We start from the raw sequence: 22,257 nt of genomic DNA, 5'->3' as shown, positions 1-22,257 counted from the left end.
TAGCCAGAAAACCTAAAGAATATGTACAATCTAACAACAAATTTCTCCTTTCGGGTTCCTTTTGGTTTGTTAAATATAGCGGGCTTAATAGGTTTTTTCTTTCGGCAAGTCAGTGGACAGCAGGTGTCATGATTGACCATGGATTTCTGAGGGGCAATTTTGGGGCTTTTTCTTTTAAATAAAGGACTGGGTGCCTTTATTTCTAGGTTACTTTTTTGTGAATGGGAAGGGGTACTATGTAGAGAGGGGGGGGCGGCGTTTAAAGGGCCCTCTTATTTTTAAAAGGAGACATTCAGATTTTGATAAGCCTTCTGCCCCCAGACCCCACAACCACCAGGCCAGGGTTGTAGGAAAGAGGCCCTTGTCCTCACTAATATGGGGGGCAAAGTACTTTACCAAGGGGGTCCCCCCTTGTTGAGGGGGGCTGCATGCTTGCCCCCCCCCCCCCCACACACATTTCTGGCCTACCTGGCTTCACATAAGGGTCTGGTATGAACTGTTAGAGGCCACCATTGGGTTTTTTTAAAGGTCCCTCTTAAAACACCTACTGGATCTGAAGGGTCGCATGACTGCATAATTATCGGTTAAAGTAACGCAGTGCCGTTTTGCAAAAATTGGCCTGGTCATGAAGGGGGGTAAATCTTCTGGAGGGCAAGTGGTTAACATTCGTCTTCCTTTGACTTCAAAGGGATTTGGATTCATTATGCAAATTTTACCTGTTTTTCACAAAACACTGCTTAAACCCAACCCAGGTGTGTTCAGTGCATCATTAGTCCTAACACACTCCTTGTCTGTCCTAAGGTAACAATGTTACTCCTCCATTGATACATTACTGTGAGTGACACTAAAACAAGACATGCGTTACTGGCAAGATCACCAGATGAAAATTAGGAACAAAAGGCCTAATGGATCATTTACACTTCTGGTTTGTGGTAGCAAGCAGCAATACACATTATCCCTTTTACTAAGCCCTGTGGGACGAAATGCATCAGGGGGGTGGGCAGCCTGGGAGGAGTCGAGGCCCATTTACATTGCTGTTTTTTATTAACAAGCAAGAGTGCAGGTTCCCCTTATAACTAAGCCCTCTGGGCAGGATGAAACGCGTGGCTGGGACATGGTCATTGTGTTTACAACGGCAGACCGCTGTTCTGTCTCCCCGGGGAGTGATCGCGGGTGCCCGGCGGCAATCGCGGCCACCGGTCCCGCAGATCAACTTCATCTCTCATGAATTGGCGTGCACGCACCCCCACAATCACTCCCGAGGAACAACATATGGGTACGCCGATTCACGGAGCCGAGCCACCTTGCCGCAGTATATCTGCGGCAGGTGGTCGGCAAGAGGTTAAAGGTTTCAAATATGCTGTAAATGCTGATAAATACAGGACATGTACTTAATCTAGCGTAAAGAAATAGAGATGAGCTTCGATCATTCCAACATCCAGTGATATTTCCAAGGACCTGTCTCCAAAGTCTGGGTTTTTTGGTGGTAATTCGGTATCATTGGCAAAGACGCCATAGGAAGATTTCATTCTAGCAGGTTCCATCTGCTGGCGGCCTGGAAAAAAAAGTGCCCTAATCAGACTTATTTTGCGAGCAGCAGGACTAAAATGGATTTTAATTACCTCGAAGTCAATGCTAAAATTAATTAGGAAATTTATAAATGTAATCCCCAGCAGCTCTCAGCTGGAGTTGTAAGGGATATGTCAGTCAAATGCCAGATGTAATCAGATGAGGTTACTTCAGATTAGGGGGCGGTGGGACGATGGTGGGAGATCTTGTAAACAAAATGAGCAGCTTTGGTGGTGCTGGGCTTCGGTTTTTCAAGAGGGAATGATAATGAGACTGCTCAGCAGCCGGGCACAGGATATCCGCAGCCTTCCTGTTGGTTTGAGGATTCTGTTCATAATACCGATCATTGATTTTTTACAGAACGGGACCTCGGCAGCTTCACATTCTGTCAATAGGTCATGGGTCGAAATTCAATGCCTTTTATTTTCTTTTTACACAAAGATGAGTTACAAGTTATATTTTCTTTGCTACTCTTCATACATCCTCAATCCAATTTACCCCCCCCCCCCCATCTCATTTTTCTTTCTCTGCCTCTGTCCTTTCTAACCCACCCTAAGAATCTCTCTTTCCTGCCTGTCCATGTTTGACCTCTTCCGCTACCCACTTCTAACGTCTTCCATATTCATACCCCTGAGGTGGGTATTGAGGAGCACTCAGCACAAAAGCTTATGACATTAAAAGGGTAGATCAAAGTGTTTTGTTGAATAAAAGGTATCAGATGAATTCAACACGTTTTGGGGGAAATGCTTCCATCTTTCACAGGGCTAAAGCTGTGGGTATGACTATGAATGGACTCGCATTACAATTAGGAGACTTATGTAATGGCTTGATCCAAACTGTTAAACCTGGAATTATTGCAAGCTGTCAGCAGTTGTATCTCATTATGAGTCCATTCATACCGATGTTTTCGGCCCTGGGGAAGGGGGAGGCATTTCCCCCATAACGCGTTGGCTTCATCTGATGGACTCACATTACAATTAGGAGACCGATGTAAATTTTTGATCTAAACTAGGGATAGACCGATATGGTTTTTTCAGGGCCAATACCGATATTTTGGTCACAACGTATCGGTATCGGCCGATAATGCCCGATATTTTGTACATTTAAAGTTTTGAAAAATAAAGACAATTTTGGACAAAAATCTGGTACTGAACATGTTAATTATTGTTTAATGCTTAATGGTTGGCTTGCTGGCACTCTGTGGTGGGTGGTTGGCTTGCTGGTATCCTGTGTATCAAAGTGATCTGTGGGACTGTCTGGAGGAGGGGCCGTGCTGTGCAGCCCCCACCCAGCCTTGGAGAGAGAACCAGAGAACAGCAGGCAACATGAGCTAAGCATAAGGATGAAGCAAGGAGGCCTTGCTGAGTGGAATATATATATGGTGTACTTCGCGGAGGGAGAGGCCGGAGAGCCTGGAATGTGGTGCTGCAGGAAAACCTGGGGATTCTATTCTAAATACAGGTGAAAAAAAGGTAAGAGTAAGAAGGCTAAGCAAAGGGAGATATATTCAATAGGGGACCCATGGGGACCCTGGCCTGCTCTAAAGGGGGTCACGTTGGCTAAATATATATTCTTTGCAGGGAGAGCCTGGAGTACAGTGGCGGCCCGTCCATTGGGGGCGCAGGGGCGCCGCCCCCCTTATCCATGCGTCCGGCCCCCTAATCTACATGTAGAGCGCCGCACGCATGGATTCCAATAGGGGATTTTTTTTTTTTTAAACGTGATGAGAGCCAGAGGCTCTAATAGGCTTCAAAAAAGGGTGGGCTTGGGGCGCAGAGCACTGCACCCCGAGCCTGCCCAGTTGTATGACAATAGTAAATCAATATTCAGTATTATCACACTGATTTTCCTCCCAGCCAATCAGAAAGCGGGTCGTGAGACCCCTTTTCTGATTGGCTGAAAAGAGAAGTGATTTTAGTGGCCATTGGCCAGGAAGAGGGAGGAGTCGTACAGCCGGAGGATACTCACAGCCGCTCGGGGAAGGAGCAGGTAAGGATGCTGGCTGTCCGGCTGGGCAGCCAGCCATCTGTCTTGGGTGGGGGGAGGAGGGAGGGGGTGGTAGATTTGATTGCCGGCCTTGCTGTCCCGCCGGAGGGGGGGGTGTTGGTTTTGCCACCCCCCAAATTGTTATTCACCATCTGCCACTGCTGGAGTACCTGGTGGTGCTGAAAAACCTGGTAGCACAGGGAATATAGGTGAAAACGTAATACTAAAGGGGGATCTATGGGGACCCTGGCCTGCTCTAAAGGGGATCTATGGGGGACCCTGGCCTGCTCTAAAGGGGGATCTATGGAGGATCCTGGCCTGCTCTAAATGGGATCTTTGGAGGTCCCTGGCCTGGCCTGCTCTGAACAGGGATCTATGGAGGCCAAAAGGGGCAGAGCATGGGTTACCTTAAAATGATGACACCCCCCCCCTCCTGAAAAAAGTTCTGTGGACGCCCATTACAGCGGTCACATGGTACCGGCACTGGGATGGTACTGGTACACCAATCGGTCATTGGCTGTGTCCGCTGACAGATCACGCTGCTGTGCAGCGCCTTCTGGGAGGACATCATATGACATCCAGTCCGAAGGACGAAAGGCCCCAATGGGAAGCCATTGGTTAACTCAGGCTTGGCTCTGGAAATTGCAACATTCCAACGAAAAGAAAAAAAAATTACTTTTTTCTTTTTTCCATATGTTCTGTACATTGCAATTCTATGGACAGTAACACAAAGCCGGCACACATAATAATTCACATGTCCAATGTAAATCTCTTGCTGGGGTGCAGTAAATGGCAAGGACACACTCGGCGTAGTCGCAGCCATCCGTTACTCTTGTCCTTGTCACTGTGAAGGTCTCACAGTTGGAGCCGCCGAGAAGAGTCTCAGGGTTTGGCTTTTGCTCTGTAGCACGATGTAATTCGCTCTCCACCTGTACGCTGCACGCCGCGCCTGGCGCTGCAGGGGCGACAATTATTTCTGTATTTTACACACAAAGAGCCGCTGCCGAAATGACTGAGCTTGGCTATTGTCATTCTAATCTGTAATCCAGGTAATTGGTTATTTAGGGAGCTGTGGGTTGCAGAACGTCCTGTGGATTCATGTACAATGTGACAGGTGACTATGTACAGATGGTCATACAAGGTCTCCCTCGTGTACAGGACGCTGCAGAAAATTCCCGCTCCCACCCAGTCTTACAAAATTGTGTCCCGTTCCATTTAAATACACAACCAATAGGTATTTTATTGGGTAAATCTGGTGCTTAACCACTTCTGGACTGGAAGGTTTTACCCCCCCCTTCATGACCAGGCCATTTTTTTGCGATACGGCACTGCTTTATTTTAAGGGACAATTGCACAAACGTGCGACACTGTACCCAAATATGTCTTTTTTTTTTCTCCACAGATACAGCTTTTGGTGGTATTTAACCACCTCTACGGATTTTATTTTTTGCGTTATAAACCAAAAAAAGAGCAAAAACTTTGAAAAAAAAAAAAATATATATAATTTTTCATTTTTGCTATAAAACACATCCAATAAAAAAATTTAAAAAATAAATTTTTTCATCAATTTAACCACTTAAAGACCGGAGGATTTTACTGCTTAACGTCCAGGCTACTTTTTTCAACTTGGCACTGCGCGAATTTAACTGACAATTGCGCGGTCATGCAACGCTGTACCTAAACAAAATTTACGTCCTTTTTTTCCCCACAACCAGAGCTTTCTTTTGGTGGTATTTGATCACCTGTGCGCTTTTCATTTTTTGCGATATTAATAAAAAAAGAGCGAAAATGTTGCGAAAAATTGAAATTTTCAACTTTGACAGTTAAAAAATATCCAATATATTCAATTTGTGTCATATATTTAGGCCAAAAGTTAATTAGCTACATGTCTTTGACAAATAAATTCTCAACGAGCGTATTTTTAACCATTTTAAGACCGGAAGATTTTACCCCATTCCTGACCAGGCCATATTTTGCGATTCGGCACTGCGTTACTTTAATGGACAATTGCGCGGTCGTGCGACGCTGTACCCAAATAAAATTGATGTCTTTTTTTTCCCCTCCCACAAATACAGCTTTTGGTGGTATTTAACCACCTCTACGGATTTTATTTTTTGCGCTATAAACCAAAAAATGAGCGAAAACTTTGAAAAAAAATATATATAATTTTTCATTTCTGCTATAAAACACATCCAATAAAAAAAAATTTAAGAAATCAATTTTTTCATCAATTTAAGCCAATATGTATTCTGTTACACATATTTGTTTTTAAAAACAAGAAAATTCCAATAAGTGTATATTGATTGGTTTGCGCAAAAGTTATCGCGTCTACAATTAAATATTTTTATGGAATTTTTTTTTTTTTTTTTACTAGTAATGGCAGCGATCAGCGATTTTTAGCGGGACTGCGATATAGCGGTGGATATATGGGACACCTGGTGCTTTTGCCACTTTTTGGGGACCTTTGTCATTATTACAGTGTTCAGTGCTAAAAAAAAAAAAAAAGCAAACATTTTGAAAAAAAATATACAGTATATCAATTTTTCATTTCTGCTATAAAACACATCCAATAAAAAAAATTTATAAAAATAATTTTTTTTCATCAATTTAAGCCAATATGTATTCTGCTACACATATTTAAAAAAAAAAAAAAAAAATACCAATACGTGTATTTTGATTGGTTTGCGCAAAAGTTATAGCGTCTACCATGAAATATTTTTATGGAATTTTTATTTTTTATTTATTTTTACTAGTAATGGTGATCTTTAGTGGGACTGCGATATTGCAGTGGACAAATCGGACACCTAACTGCCACTTTCGCCACTTTTTGGAGACCAGTGTCATTATTACAGTGTTCAGTGCTAAAAAAAAAAAAAAAAAAAGAGCGAAAATTTTGAAAAAAAAATATTTATATTTTTTCATTTCTGCTATAAAACACAAATAAAATTGTTTTTATCAATTTAAGCCAATATGTATTCTGCTACATATTTTTGGTAAAAAAAAAAAAAATCCTAAGAAGTGTATATTGATTGGTTTGCGCAAAACCTATAGCGTCTACAATGAAATATTTTTTGGAATTTTTATTTATTTTTTATTTTTACTAGAAATGGCAGCAATCAGGGATTTTTAGCAGGACTGTAATATTGCGGCGGACAAATCGGACATCCAACTGATACTTTTGGCACTTTTTGGGGACCAGTGTCATTATTACAGTGTTCAGTGCTAAAAAAAAAAAAAAAAAAAAAAAAAAAACATTTTGAAAAAAAAAAAAAAAAATATATATATATATATATATATATATATATATATATATATATATATATATATATATATATATATATATATATATATATATTTGTTCATTTCTGCAATAAAACACATCCAATAAAAAAAAAAAAACACATCCAAATAAAAAAATCGGACATCTAACTGATACTTTTGGCACTTTTTGGGGACCAGTGTCATTATTACAGTGTTCAGTGAAGAACGAAAAGTTTGAAAAAAATATATAGATTTGTTAATTTCTGCAATAAAACACATCCAATAAAAAAAATAAAAAAAATCTAATATTTTTCATCAATTTAAGCCAATATGTATTCTGTTACACATATTTTTGTTAAAAAAAAAAAAAAATCCCAATAAGTGTATATTGATTGGTTTGCACAAAAGTTATAGGTCTACAGAGAAATATTTTTTATGGAATTTTTATTTTTTATTTTTAATAGTAATGGCAGAGATCTTTAGTGGGACTGCGACATTGCAGTGGACAAATCGGACACCTAACTGCCACTTTTTGGGGACCAGTGTCATTATTACAGTGTTCAGTGCTAGAAAAAAAAAATGCACTGTCACTGCATTAATGACACTGGCAGGGAAGGGATTGACATCAGGGGTGATCAAAGGGTTAAATGTATCCTTTGGGGGTGCTTACTGTGGGGGGGGGGTTGCTCTGACTGGGGGAAGACCGAGATCTGTGTTCCTATTTAGCAGGAACACAAGATGTCCATCTTGTCCCCTTGTAGACCGCCGTTCTGCCTCTCCTGGGGATGATCGCGGGTCGCCGGCTGATTGACCTGCTGATTGACATCACCGCTAGGCTATCATGGTGCAATTGCGCCTCTGGTGGTGCAATCGCGCCATCTAGTGTTTATTGAATGAAATGACGTACAGATACGTCATTTCACGCACTGGAGCCACATTGCCGCAGTAATACATGGCGGCCGGTCGGCATGTGGTTAAATAATGCTAAGTCAGTATAAGAGTAGATCTACAGTAAAACGCTAACTGGATGACATTTAGCTCGCTCGGTGCACAGGGTATCATAAAAAGTTTTCATTTTATTATAGAATATACTGTTTTTACCTTTTCTTATCCTTTGTTACATCTCAGCATTGATGATCTCCTCTTTGCAGACACATCCTTCCTACATGTATTCCAGTGATGGCTGCATGACTGGTTTCCTGGTGGTGACACCTGTAGACCATGCCTACCAGGGCTGGCCCAAGACATTGCGCTGCCTGGGTCCAAGAATGAAATGCTGCCCCCCCTCAAAAAAAAAAAATCACACCCACCAATCAGTGACAGTACAGCCCGGTCCAACCAGGCAGTGTGTTAGCACTGCCTGCAGACATCTGTCCTCCTAATTTGGCTCCCTGGGCTGGCAGCACCCCTCTCAAGTTGCCGTCCGAGACACATGGCCCCCTAGTTTTGGCCCTGATTTTGCCGCCCCTCCCAAAGTTCCGTCTGGGTCCAATGGACCCAGCAGGACCCATGGTAGGGCTGGCCCTGATGCCTATGTAGCGTGCTGAAACTAGCACTTTCAGTCCCCATCAGGAAGCCATGTAGTAGGGTGACAATGCACTTCCATAACTAAGCCCTATGGGCAGGGCGAAACGCATCGAGGGGGGTGTGGCCTGGATAGAGCTGGGATAAAGCTGTGTTTTACTGACTTTGCATCTCGGCAGTTCTGGCATGAGGGGCTTTGAACCTCCTCTTTCCAGGAATGTTTGTATAGAGCTGGGAGGCTCTTTTCTCCACCTGCACCCAGCAGCGAGAGTCACCGGACGTTTGGATGTTTATATGGAGCGGTGCCCCATGTATGGTCAGGGTGGAAATGCAGGAGCACAGATGGGGACAGTGTTGTCACCCTATATACAAAGAAGTGCTCCAACATTATGGCAGGATTGAGAAACAAACAAATAATAATAAAAAATTCAGCGCAACTGTACAAAACAATAATAGAAAGCTGCTATGCACTAAAGGATCAATAAACCAAAAGTCCCAATAACAAATATATAACAAAAAGTGCAGCGCTGCACTTTTTGTTATATATTATGGCAGGATTATCAGGGATTCTTTTAAGTAAGTTGCAAATGTAAAATGATTGCAAATTATTTTTAAATTAACATTAACGTGTTAAAATTGATGAGATTGGAGTTTACATAGATGATGATTGATACATGATGTTTAATGACTGATAGTTATAATTGGTGATGAATATTGATGTTGGTGGATGATGATTAATATTACACTGAATTGTATTCAAGAACAATTTAGAAACAAGTTCTACAATGTTTCAATCATTTTTTTTTTTTTAACCACTTAAGCCCCGGAAGATTTTACCCCCTTCCTGACCAGGGCCTATTTTGCGATTCGGCACTGCGTGACTTTAACAGACAATTGCGCGGTCATGCGACACTGTACCCAAATTAAATTGACGTCCTTTTTTTCCCACAAACAGAGCTTTCTTTTGGTGGTATTTGATCACCTGTGCGATTTTTTTAATCATGCGCTATAAACAAAAAAAAAAGCGACAATTTTGCAAAAATAACAATATTTTTCACATTTTTTTATATGAAATTCCCCCCAAAAAATTTAAAAATCACATTTTTTTAACATTTTAGGCCAATTTGTTTTATGCTACATATTTTTGGTAAAAAAAAAAAATCACAATAAGCGTATTTTGATTAGTTTGCGCAAAAGTTATCGCGTTTACTAACTAAGGGAAATATTTTTGTCATTTTTGTTGTTTTTTTTTTTAACGCGTAATGGCGGCGATCTGCAATTTTTTTTGCAGGACTGCGACATTGCAGCGGACAGATCGGACCCTTGACTGACATTTTTGGGGTTACCAGTGACATTACTGCAGTAATCAGTGCTATACATATGCACTGTTACTGTAAAATGACACTGGCAGGGAAGGGGTTAACTTTTTTGAGAGGGAGGGGTTAAGTGTGTCCCTAGGGGCGTGCTTCTAACTGTGATTGGATGTGGCTTGAGGTGTAGGAACACTGATCAACGGTCCTACATAGTAGAACCGTATCATCTCCATTCTTACACAGGGGAGAATGACAGGCAGCTTTGTTTACATTAGCCGCCTGCCTTTCTCTCGGTGTAACGGACAATCGTGAGTGACCGGCGGACATCGGGTCCGCCGGGCACACGCGCGAGGGGGGTCCGTGACCTAGCGAGAGCAGGAGCGCGCATCCGGTGGCGCGCGCTCGCTCCCTAGAGCCTCACAGGCTAGTGACGTTCCCATACGTCACTTTGCCTGTGAGGGGCTGACCGCCGCAGTATATGTACTTGTGGCGGTCGGCAAGTGGTTAATTTTAGGAAAGATTTGCTTTTAAAAATACATTTTTTTTCTATTTTTTCCAAGCAAATTCAGGCCTAAGCAGTCAATGTGGAACTGAAAAATTCAGCCATACTGGAGGTTTTTAGCAGTGCAGTGGACTTGAGGGCGACAGAAGCTCATTTCAACCATTCTGGACCTATTCTTGTCCCCTTGTTTGCTGGGGGACTTGGCAATAACTATTGATGGACAGAGGAACCCAAAAGCTAATAGTAACCCTTAGTTTGTCAGCAAAGGCATTAATTATGTTGGAGTTAACCTTAAATTTTCACCATGTTAACTGCTTAGGTGAAATCATCATCTTGGAAATAAAAATTTGAACCAATTTAACCTAAGCAGTCCACATGGTAAAATTTGAGGCTAATTTTGGAAATAGTGGAAGAGGACTTTCATTTTACCAAACCTTTAGTCTCACAAAGTAGACTGCTTAGATGAAATTTTCTTGGAAATAAAAATTTAGGCAAATTTAACCCAAGTAGTCCTAATGGAAAAACTTGAGGACAATTTTGGTAAAAGTTTATTGAAGGCAATCAATTTCGGCAAATGAATCCCTAATTTGGAGAAGGGTGGGAGAGGCAGAGCACACAGCTTATATTTAATGAAGGAATTATCATACCTACAACATATTAAGACTTCAGAAAATTTGACCAGAACAGTAAAGGAACATCCCAGAAGATGGTACTGTACATGAGAATATTTGTGGGTGAATTGTTTTTTCAGTTTTGCAAAAAGTAGACATGCACATTAAAGTCGATCTAAACCCTAACTGGATGACTATTGGCATACGTACCAATATCATAGTCTCCACTCTTGGGACACTGTTAACCCCCACTCATGGTCTGCATAGCGTCTGTCCACTTTTTGGATAGGAGCACCTAAGTCACACCCACTTGACAGAATGGTCCCGTCCAGACTTGGCTTCTAAATATATAGTTGACTGCCATCAATTCCACTTTATTGGGTGGTCCTGCCTAGACCCCACCACTAAAATATGTTAGCCCTGATACACACCATTAATGCCTTTTTGAGTTATCACACATGTGGAGTAACTCAAATGCTCAAGACATGGGCAGGAACACAGCATCATTCAAGATGTGGGACTGTCCCAGCAAGTATGGGACAGTTGGTATGTACACATTTAATTTGTTAAAACATTGTGGATCATACTCAAGTGTCTTTTTTCATATTTTTTTTTTTCCATCTCGGTGTTGTTATCCTCCACCCTCTTTCATTCACTTCATGTCCACATGCATTGCTCCAGTGTCTGTTGCCTATCATTATTCTGCACTGGCTTCTAGTGACCATGCCAGGAAAATGTACTTCGGCATATCAGTGTGTAGCCACCACCAGTAGTTTATGTGATGAATTGACAATGGTGGACCATGCCTGCAAAATGTGTGTTGGCGCGTCAGCTTGTAGCCACCACCAGTAGATTATGTGATGGGTTGACAATGGTGGACCATGTCTGCAAAATGTGTGTTGGAACATCAGCTTGTAGCCACCACCAGTAGATCATGTGATGGGTTGACAATGGTGGACCATGCCTGCAAAATGTGTGTTGGCACGTCAGCTTGTAGCCACCACCAGTAGTTTATGTGATGGGTTGACAATGGTGGACCAGGCCTGCAAAATGTGTGTTGGCGCGTCAGCTTGTAGCCACCACCAGTAGATTATGTGATGGGTTGACAATGGTGGACCATGTCTGCAAAATGTGTGTTGGAACATCAGCTTGTAGCCACCACCAGTAGATCATGTGATGGGTTGACAATGGTGGACCATGCCTGCAAAATGTGTGTTGGAACGTCAGCTTGTAGCCACCACCAGTAGATCATGTGATGGGTTGATAATGGTGGACCATGCCTGCAAAATGTGTGTTGGCACGTCAGTGTGTAGCCACCACCAGTAGTTCATGTGATGGGTTGACAATGGTGGACCATGCCTGCAAAGTGTGTGTTGGCACATCAGCTTGTAGCCACCACCACCAGTAGTTTATGTGATGGGTTGACAATGGCGGTGGACCATGCCTGCAAAATGTGTGTTGGCACGTCAACTTGTAGCCGCCCACCACCAGTAGTTCATGTAATGGGTTGACAATGGTGGACCATGCCTGCAAAATGTGTGTTGGCACGTCAACTTGTAGCCACCACCAGTAGTTCATGTAATGGGTTGACAATGGTGGACCATGCCTGAAAAATGTGTGTTGGCACGTCAACTTGTAGCCACCACCAGTAGTTCATGTAATGGGTTGACAATGGTGGACCATGCCTGCAAAATGTGTGTTGGCATGTCAGCTTGTAGCCACCACCAGTAGTTTATATGATGGGTTGACAATGGTGGACCATGCCTGCAAAATGTGTGTTGGCACGTCAGCTTGTAGCCACCACCAGTAGTTCATGTGATGGGTTGACAATGGTGGACCATGCCTGCAAAATGTGTGTTTGCACGTCAGCTTGTAGCCACCACCAGTAGTTTATGTGATGGGTTGACAATGGTGGACCATGCCTGCAAAATGTGTGTTGGCACGTCAGTGTGTAGCCACCACCAGTAGTTTATGTGATGGGTTGACAATGGTGGACCATGCCTGCAAAATGTGTGTTGGAACGTCAGCTTGTAGCCACCACCAGTAGATCATGTGATGGGTTGATAATGGTGGACCATGCCTGCAAAATGTGTGTTGGCACGTCAGTGTGTAGCCACCACCAGTAGTTCATGTGATGGGTTGACAATGGTGGACCATGCCTGCAAAGTGTGTGTTGGCACATCAGCTTGTAGCCACCACCACCAGTAGTTTATGTGATGGGTTGACAATGGCGGTGGACCATGCCTGCAAAATGTGTGTTGGCACGTCAACTTGTAGCCGCCCACCACCAGTAGTTCATGTAATGGGTTGACAATGGTGGACCATGCCTGCAAAATGTGTGTTGGCACGTCAACTTGTAGCCACCACCAGTAGTTCATGTAATGGGTTGACAATGGTGGACCATGCCTGAAAAATGTGTGTTGGCACGTCAACTTGTAGCCACCACCAGTAGTTCATGTAATGGGTTGACAATGGTGGACCATGCCTGCAAAATGTGTGTTGGCATGTCAGCTTGTAGCCACCACCAGTAGTTTATATGATGGGTTGACAATGGTGGACCATGCCTGCAAAATGTGTGTTGGCACGTCAGCTTGTAGCCACCACCAGTAGTTCATGTGATGGGTTGACAATGGTGGACCATGCCTGCAAAATGTGTGTTTGCACGTCAGCTTGTAGCCACCACCAGTAGTTTATGTGATGGGTTGACAATGGTGGACCATGCCTGCAAAATGCAAAATGTGTGTTGGCACGTCAGCTTGTAGTCTTGACCAAATATAAAGGAAACACCAGAGTGTGCTAAGTGCAGTGTACAGAAAAAGGCTTTATTAAAAATCAAGGTGGCAACTCCCAAGATGCATAGGGATAAGAGCATGTAATCCACCCAGTAAGGTTTGCTGTGGAGCCTCAGCGTGTCTTCGGAAGTCTGAAAGCCAAAAAGTTAGCCACACTTCCCATGTTGCGGCCTTCCCAGATGTTATGTCCAGTACAGTCCATGTGCTCCAGGGTGGTTTCAGGATTTCCGGTTTTGTTTCTGGTGTCCTACACAGCTCCTGACAGCGGCATCTGCTTTATGGCTCCTGAAGACACATTGAGGCTCAACAGCCAAACCCCACTGGGTGGATTAAATGCTCTTATCTTTATGCATCTTGTGAGTTGCCAGTCTTTTCCTATAAACTGCACTTAGTTGGAGCCCTTTGCTGTTGCCTTTATATATTGCAGGGCTCGCTTCGGCCTCATTGAGGAGCTTTAAAGCATATCTTTGGACATTTGGACTTTTAAGGATAATCCTACACCCCCACATCACATTTATGTGTATGAATATGTTGTAGCTTAGCTGTCCCCCTACCTGCACTAACTTCAATAATCCCCTGTAGTCTCTAGCAGTGGTTCATGTGAGAAGGGTGACAACAGAGGAGGACAACTGAGAGAAAGACAGACAAAAATCAAGAAATTTTACCAGACCATGCGCAGATCCTCAACTAGAATTCCCAGGCTGGAGATTCCTTGAAACAGGTTGATGGTGATAGAGATGATGGGGCGTTGCAGCTGATCTAACCCTCTACTGGGTGGTGGACCAGACACTGTACAATAAAAAAAAAGAAGAGAGCGCACAGCCGCCCTAGCATAACACAGTTTTATTGAATGAAAACACAGCCATATAAAATGTCACTCACAATTGGAGATGGATGTCACGCATAAAAGTTCATTTCCTAGTGTCCACAGAAAGAGAGCGACGTTCTCTTGCAGGTCTTGTAAGCCGCTCGTCCTCCACTCGCTGACAGCCCCCTCCTGACCAGAGACTTCCGGGAATGCAGATTTCCGTCTCTGGGAGAGCTGACCACAGTGCGCCTGCGCCCCAGACCAGCCGGCGCCACACTGGTGTCATAAGCGGATGGAGACCACGCTGAAAGCAAGGATGGACCTGGTGCACAACGAAGGAACCCTCTGGCATGACACCTGATGGGGTTGCTATGACTGCGCATTTCGGAGGCGTGGCCTCCTTCTTCAGGTCATGCGACACGTCAGGTGACCTGAAGGAGGAGGCCACGCCTCCGAAACGCGTAGTCATAGCACTCCCATCAGGTGTCACGCCAGAGGGTTCCTTCCTTGTACACATCATCTGAATAGAACCTTTATGGCAGGATAGCCAGGGATTTTTTTATTTTTTTTTATTGAAAACTGCAGTTTGAAGACACTATCAAGATAATAAAGCTTTTAGTGATTGGGTTTAGATCTCCTTTAATCCTTAAGCCTCGTACACACACACTGATTGTTGGCCGTGAATTTTCGGCCAACGTCCGATTGGCCGATTGTCGGCTTGTTGGTATGATGATTCCGACAACAGACTGCGACTTTTCGGCCGAACAAAATCTGGTGTGCAGGCTATAAAATTTTTGTTGGCCGTCACCACAACGGACGATTTTTCGTCAGTCAGTACAGATTTCGGCAGACAAACATCAGATGAGCAAGACTGGGCATGCTCAGAGAAGAAAAAACACACGGAAAGTAAACCAGCACATGACATCACTTCTGCAGTTGGTTGTTGTTGGCCGAGAAAATTTGTGTGCAGTCTAGAGCACATTTCAACCAACACAACAACACTGGACAAAAGACGGCCGATTGTTCGGCCAACAATCGGTGCGTGTGTACGAGGCTTTAAACATTATCCCCCGTCTGTTAATAACATCACAGCCTCCGAATCTGGAGGTATAGCAAGAGGTCATGGCTTTTATTTAATCTGCTACTGATATGTGCGTACAAGTGGTGGAAAGTTCCCCAACGAACACTCAATAGCTTACGGCACAAAAAAGAAAGCAACGAGTGGGAAAGAAAGAGTTCATCGATCGACCTCCCAGTAATTAATGGTAATGAATTGCCCTCCAGCTCAGTTTCGAGTAGTTTACTAGGCTCTTAAAAAAAAGATCAGTGTTTAACTGGAAAAAAAAAAAAAATTAAAGCAAATCACCTTGTGTATTCGCTAGGATCAAGTCCTACAATGACGGATGATAGACAAATGCTTTGTTCTTTTCAGTGTCAAAGGAAATTAATTTCTGCCTGGCTTGTGTTTTTCTCTGAGGCAGATATTGATGAATGTGCTGAGGGCATCATAGAGTGTCACAACCATTCCCGCTGTGCTAACCTCCCGGGGTGGTACCACTGTGAGTGCAGAAGCGGTTTCCATGACAACGGGACCTACTCCATATCTGGGGAGTCCTGTGTTGGTAAGCAGACGTCGTTCGAGAACTTTTTATATATATCTATTTTTTTATTTTATTTTTTTTTACGCTTTTCCTTTCATTCCCTGTCTTGTGTCTGCATGGCGCTTTCATGAAATAAATGTAATCACATGGGGGGGGGGGGCTGTTTGTAAAGCCGCAGGGTGGCGAGTTAGCTGTGCGATTTTCACATTTAGTTGCCACGTTATAATGACATGGTTCTCAAACTCAAAGAACAAAGTCATTGAATATGTTGGAATTAACCTTTCATTTCATTTCATTTCATATGTGGACTGCTTAATTTTTTTGGAAATAAACATTTGAGCAAATTTTACCTAAGCACCCCATATAGTAAAATTTGAGGCTAATGTAGCACTGCCCCCTAGAGGACTGCTGAGAATTGCATTTTCTGGATTCCCCTGGGTTAGCCGTATCCATGGGCGTCCACAAGGAGGGGCAAATGCCCCCCCCCCTGGAATTTTTCTGGCCTACTCTAAAAGGGGAATCTATGGGAACCCTGCTCTAAAGGGGGATCTATGGGGGACCCTGGCCTAATCTAAAGGGAGATCTATGGGGACCCTGCTCTAAAGGGGGATCTATGGGAACCCTGCTCTAAAGGGGGATCTATGGGGGACCCTGGCCTAATCTAAAGGGGGATCTATGGGAACCCTGCTCTAAAGGGGGGTCTATGGGGGACCCTGGCCTAATCTAAAGGGAGATCTATGGGGACCCTGCTCTAAAGGGGATCTATGGGGACCCTGGTCTGCTCTAAAGGGGATCTATGGGGATCCTGGTCTGCTCTAAAGGGGATCTATGGGGATCCTGGCCTGCTCTAAAGGGGGTCATATTGGCTAAATGTATATATACATATATATATGTATATTCTTTGAGAGCCTGGAGTACCTGGTGGTGCAGGAAAACGTGGTAGCACAGGGAATATAGGTGAAAAGGTAAGACTAAAGAGGGATCTCTGGGGACCCTGGCCTGCTCTAAAGGGGGATCTATGATGGACCCTGGCCTGCTGTAAAGAGGGATCAATGATGCCCCCCCCTGAAAAAAGTTCTGCAGACGCCCATGCCCGTAGCAACAGTCTGTGGAAATGTATCACTTTAGATGCTTGGCTCAGACAATGAACAGTCCAGGGGATTTGGGTTTTGTGTTTTTTTTAGAACTGGGATAGAAGGGGTGAGTGGGGTACTCCAACTATGAACTATGCCCAAATCTTGAGGACAACTAGCTGTAGTGTGCGGCAAAGCCGCTGCTTCACCTTGCCACTGAAGTGAAGATAAAGAATATGATCCTGATTTAGTTTCTCTTCAGGGTATTAACTTGGCACCCCCTTTCTCACTTGCTGTGCGTGCTGGCTCCTGTCCACTGACTCTCCACTGGAGATGTCCCCTTCTTAGGCAGACCCCTGGCAAGCTTCCCAGTACTCACAGACACCGTTTTTCCCAAGGTTGCTCTGCCTCCAACTCCACTTGTCAGCATCCACTGGACCTCCTGGCTCAGCACCACACTTCTGGCTCACTAGGCCGACCACCTTCCATACAGACAGAAGGAGAGACAGCCGTCACCCTCCTCCTGGGACCTGGCTTCCCGCCCAAAGACACCCTGTCACATGTGCCCTTGGCTTTTATAACATATCCCAGGATGCACCACTGTTTGTTCCAACCCCCCTGGGATAGCTTAAAAAGCCTGTGTGTCACTGGCTGGGTTTCCTCCACTGTTCAACAGGCTCCCCAATTTGATACAGTGGGGACACTCCCTCAGCCCACATGAATCACACATGGACACTAGCAACAGGCCTAACTACTGATCAGGCTCCACCGATAAGCAGATGGAGCAGACTATGGTTTATCTGCTGCTCCCCTGTTAAGCAGGCAGAGCAAACTTATCCTCCCTAACTAGCACCTATCTAGGAGGGTGCAATACTAATTTTTTTTATAATTGTGGTGAAGGCAATCCGTTTTGGTAAATTACCTCTGTACATTCCTAATTTGGAGAAGGGTGGGAGAGACAGAGCCCACCACTTATTTTAATGGAGGACTTATCTTTCACAATATCTATTAAGACTTCAGAAAAATTGAGCAGAACAGTGAAAGAACATCCCAGAAGAAATATCCTACATTAGAATATTTGTGGGTGAATTTTTTGTCCAGTTGTGCAATAAGTAGACATGCACGTTAAAGGAACACTAACTGAAGGACATTTAGCATGCCTACCAATGTTATGGTCTCAGGGGACAATATCAACCCATTGGGACAATATCAACCCAGTTAATCACATAGAGGGAGAGAGGGAGGGAGGGAGGTAGGTAGGGGGGTCATTAAAGACGCGGGGTGGCAAGCTGAGTAATTTTCACATTTAGCTGCCACTTTATGACTTGGCTTTCAAATTCAAAACATAATTAACCAAGGCAGCCCGTGTGGTCAAATTTGAGTCTAATTTTGATAAAATGGTGGTCAAGGCAAAATTTATAATTTTGCTGCAAATTCAATTTTGGTAAAATAACTCTGCACATCCCTAATTTAGAGACGGGTGGTAGAGGCAGAACACATTTATTTTAATGGAGGACTTCTCTTTTGAAGCATCCATTAAGACTTCAGAAAAGTTGAGCAGAACAGTAACATTCAAAAGGAGTTAGAATATTTATAGGTGAATTTTTGCCCAATTGTGCAAAAAGTAGACATGCACGTTAAAAATGGTCTAAACCCTAACTGGATGACATTTAGCATACCCACCAACGTTATGGTCTCAGGTTCTGGGACACCGTTACCTGTGTAATCATGAGGGTGGGTGGTGCTGGTGGGGGTGTTGTTTGTAAAGATGCATTGTGTCAAGTTAGCTGTGCAATTTTCACATTTACAAAATTATCAAAGACAAATTTGTCTCCAGTGAGAACTGCATGTCAAAATGATCAGTAGGTCTAGACATACAGGCAGCTAAAGTTATGAGAAACTATTTTTTTTTTCTTTTGCAAAAGTAGATTTCTTAGTCCCACTCCCTACTCACCCCAAGTCCCCATATTTGTCTCTATAATCAGTGAGAAGCTAAGGTTCAGGCTGACATTGTCTAAATATAGCCATGTGGCCATATTCGTACAATGGGTTCACCAGAACATGACCAGTAAGCAGTAAGAAAGATGTAGGGTTTGGGCTGACATAGTCCAAACATGACCATGTTAGGTCAATGGAGGTCACCAGCACATGGCCAGTAAAAGAAGTAAAGAATGTTTTGAGGTTTGGGCTGACGATGTCTAAATATGGCCATTTGGTCATATTAGATCAATGAGTTCACCAGCACATGACCAGAATAACGAGTAAACTGTAGGAATGATCCAAGGTTCAGGTTGACATTGTCAAAATATGGCCATAGTAGGTCAATTATTTCACCAGCACATGGTCAGTATAACCAGTAAGCAGTAGGAATGATCTAAGGTCCAGGCTGACATTGTCCAAATATGTCCATTTGGCCATGTTAGGTCAATGGGGTCACCAGCACGTGGCCAGTGTAACCAGTAAGCAGTAAGCAGTAAGCATGATCTAAGGTTTGGGCTGACATTGTCCAAATATGGCCATTTGATCATATTAGATCAATGAGTTCACCAGCACATGACCAGAACAACAAGTAAGCAGTAGGAATGATCCAAGGTTCAGGCTGACATTGTCAAAATATGGCCATAGTAGGTCAATGATTTCACCAGCACATGGCCAGTATAACCAGCAAGCAGTAGAAATGATCTAAGGTCCAGGCTGACATTGTCCAAATATGTCCATTTGGCCATGTTAGGTCAATGAAGTCACCCGCACATGACCAGTATAACCAGTAAGAATGATCTAAGGTTCGGGCTGACATTGTCCAAATATGGCCATTTGGTCATATTAGGTCAATGAGGTCACCAGCACATTAAGAGTGGGGAATTTCAAGGCCACAGTCAGGGGCTGACTAGCAACTTTCAGCCCAGGGGGCAAGTACAGACCATAGGCCCATGGGCAGCAACTAGGGCCCTTCCCACTCTCTCTCTTTCTGGCCTCCTCCTGACCCCCATTCCAGGCTGAAGCTCCGCTCCAGGTACTTTCTACTCACCGGCCGAATCTGTTTTTCCAATTTGGCCAGCAAGGGTGGTTGGAGGGAGCTGGGACAGCTTGGTCGGGGCTGGTCAGAGGCAGAAGAGTCTCCAGTGGGGCATGACACAGGCCTCTGCTCAGACACAGCTTACACCATCCATGCTGGGGGGGAGGGCTGTGCTCTGTCCTTGTCTTTGTCCCGCACTCAGTAGGTCAGCGGTGGGGGCTTTTTACTTCTCTTTACCAGGAATCTTTTAGGCATGTCTGTGGCAGAAGCAGTGCAGCCTTTTCATGGGGCATCAGAGTGTCCCGGGGGGCAATTGCCCCCCTGCCCCCTGGCCCAGTCCTCCCCTGGTCACAGTTGATTAGAACGGCAGCCTACTATCATGTGACAGCTTCCTGTGTGTTCGGCCCAAACTGTATTCACCCTAAACCTTAGCTCATCACTCATAGGCCGACAGGAGTGGAAAATGCAAGTCTAAACAATATCTAGTGCAAGTCCCAAACTTGTTTTTTTTTTTTTTCCAACAATCAAACTTGTTTTTAATACTATTTAAGATAGGGTAGGGATAGTTAAAATTCTTGTCAGTTTTTTTTTGTTTTTTTTTGGGGGGGGGGGGTTTGTGTATCATTGGGTGATTTTTTTTTACCTCCTGTCCTGTAGAAAATAAGAGGAAATTGCTAAAAATTGAGAGAAAACCCATCATAGACAGTCGTCACTGGAACAAGTATTTGCTCCATTCATTTTCTGGTGACAATTCCAAATTTTGGATTTTCCTTCACTGCTGATGGCAATGGTCACCAGGAGAAATACAATATCTCTATTAAAAATACTGAGCCAGTCTAAAGAAAGCTTCGCCAGCTTGAGTAGACACCGAAGTAAAAAAAAAAAAAAAGCCACAGGCATAGTCAAACAATAAGTGCCAAAGGGCCACAGGTTGGCCACCAGGGCGGTAGACCAAACGTCCGACTGCCGAAACATTAGCATTCTGTCTTAGGGATGATTAAGCTGAGCTCTCATTTCATGCTGAGGAAATAAAGGAAGATTGTTGCGGAATAATTTTTGGAGGATATTTCACACGTCTTATTGGATTATAGCGAGTAAATTCCGGTATAATTAGTCGGTAAAAGAATTGTGAGTTCTATGTTGAATATTAATAACCTTCCCAGAATTACGCCTAAGCTGGAGTATATTTCTAGATGCAGCTCATTGCTGTTATATATTATTATTAGCTTTTACTTCATACTTTCATTTTAATGGCTTTGCAGTTTGTACGTGTTTATCCATGTTTCTAAATTATTTTTCCTGGGGTTATATTTACTGCCGGTAGATTTTGTGCAGGGTTTTCTTTTTAAGCTAAACTCCAGGGACAAAAACGCATTTAAATAAATTCCTCGGTTCCCACAAAGGATTTTAAATCCACCATATTCCTTCCTAAACATAGATATTAACTCGTGTAAAGTAGCAGTGACGTCATCACTGTGCTGTACATAGCCTGTGCAGAGATTAGAGCTGTGGGAGGGGTCCAACAGGCTCCACCCACTACAGGATGTCTGCAGAAAATTACAGGAGGGGGCGGAGACAAGACCGGTCACCCTGCTGGGTGGTCCATCAGTCTCCACCCACTACAGGATGTCTGCAGAAAATTACAGGAGGGGGCGGAGACAAGACCGGTCACCCTGCACAAGGAGAGAGAGCAGCAGTGAGTGATCTTTATTACAGGAAGCTCCATCTAATACTGCCGTCTGTGGTGCAATTTGTTGAGTATGAGGAGGCGGAACGTCTCCTCCAGGGAACGTCCCCTACATGGTCGTGGTGTGCGTAGTGACGTCAGACATCAGCGCACTCCATCTTACGCAGGGCAGGGTGGATCTTTTAGGGCGGGGCCGCGGCAGACACATTCGTGACTGGACAGACAGCGGGTGTTTGGTGGACCAGTCCGGTGGTGAGTTATGGAAGAAGATAACAGTATATATAATATTTTCTAAATTTTATATTTATATAAAATAATGAATGGGGGGCTTTTTAACCGGTTGCCGACCGCCGCACGACTATATACTGCGGCGGTCAGCCCCGGCCAGGCAAAGTGACGTACCGGTACGTCACTTGCCTGTCACTTCCTTGTGAGCCAATAGCGGGCGAGCACGCGCCCTCCGCGGCTCGTTCACAGGAAAGTCAGTGCGTGTGACCGGCGGACCCGATGTCCG

The 22,257-nt window shown here is 43.9% G+C and overlaps 1 protein-coding gene across 2 annotated transcripts in view; it reads left to right on the top strand.

Moving 5' to 3' along the window:
- The window catches only part of NELL1 (neural EGFL like 1), a 1,211,404-nt gene that overhangs the window by 1,111,235 nt on the left and 77,912 nt on the right, over positions 1 to 22,257 (top strand). Inside the window, exon 16 of one of the 2 annotated variants that reach the window (XM_082270280.1) lies at positions 15,848 to 15,988. The exons of the other annotated variant lie outside the window; for it this stretch is intronic. Within the exon in view, the coding sequence (XP_082126406.1) occupies positions 15,848 to 15,988 (141 nt within the window). The remainder of the gene's footprint in view (positions 1 to 15,847; positions 15,989 to 22,257) is intronic. 2 annotated transcript variants of the gene reach the window in all.

This window comes from Pelophylax lessonae (assembly GCF_965119305.1).
Source record: "Pelophylax lessonae genome assembly, chromosome: 10".
In the NCBI taxonomy this organism is placed as follows: domain Eukaryota; kingdom Metazoa; phylum Chordata; class Amphibia; order Anura; family Ranidae; genus Pelophylax; species Pelophylax lessonae.
The sequence above is the reverse complement of the archived record's forward strand: the minus strand, read 5'-3'. Positions and strand labels throughout refer to the sequence as shown.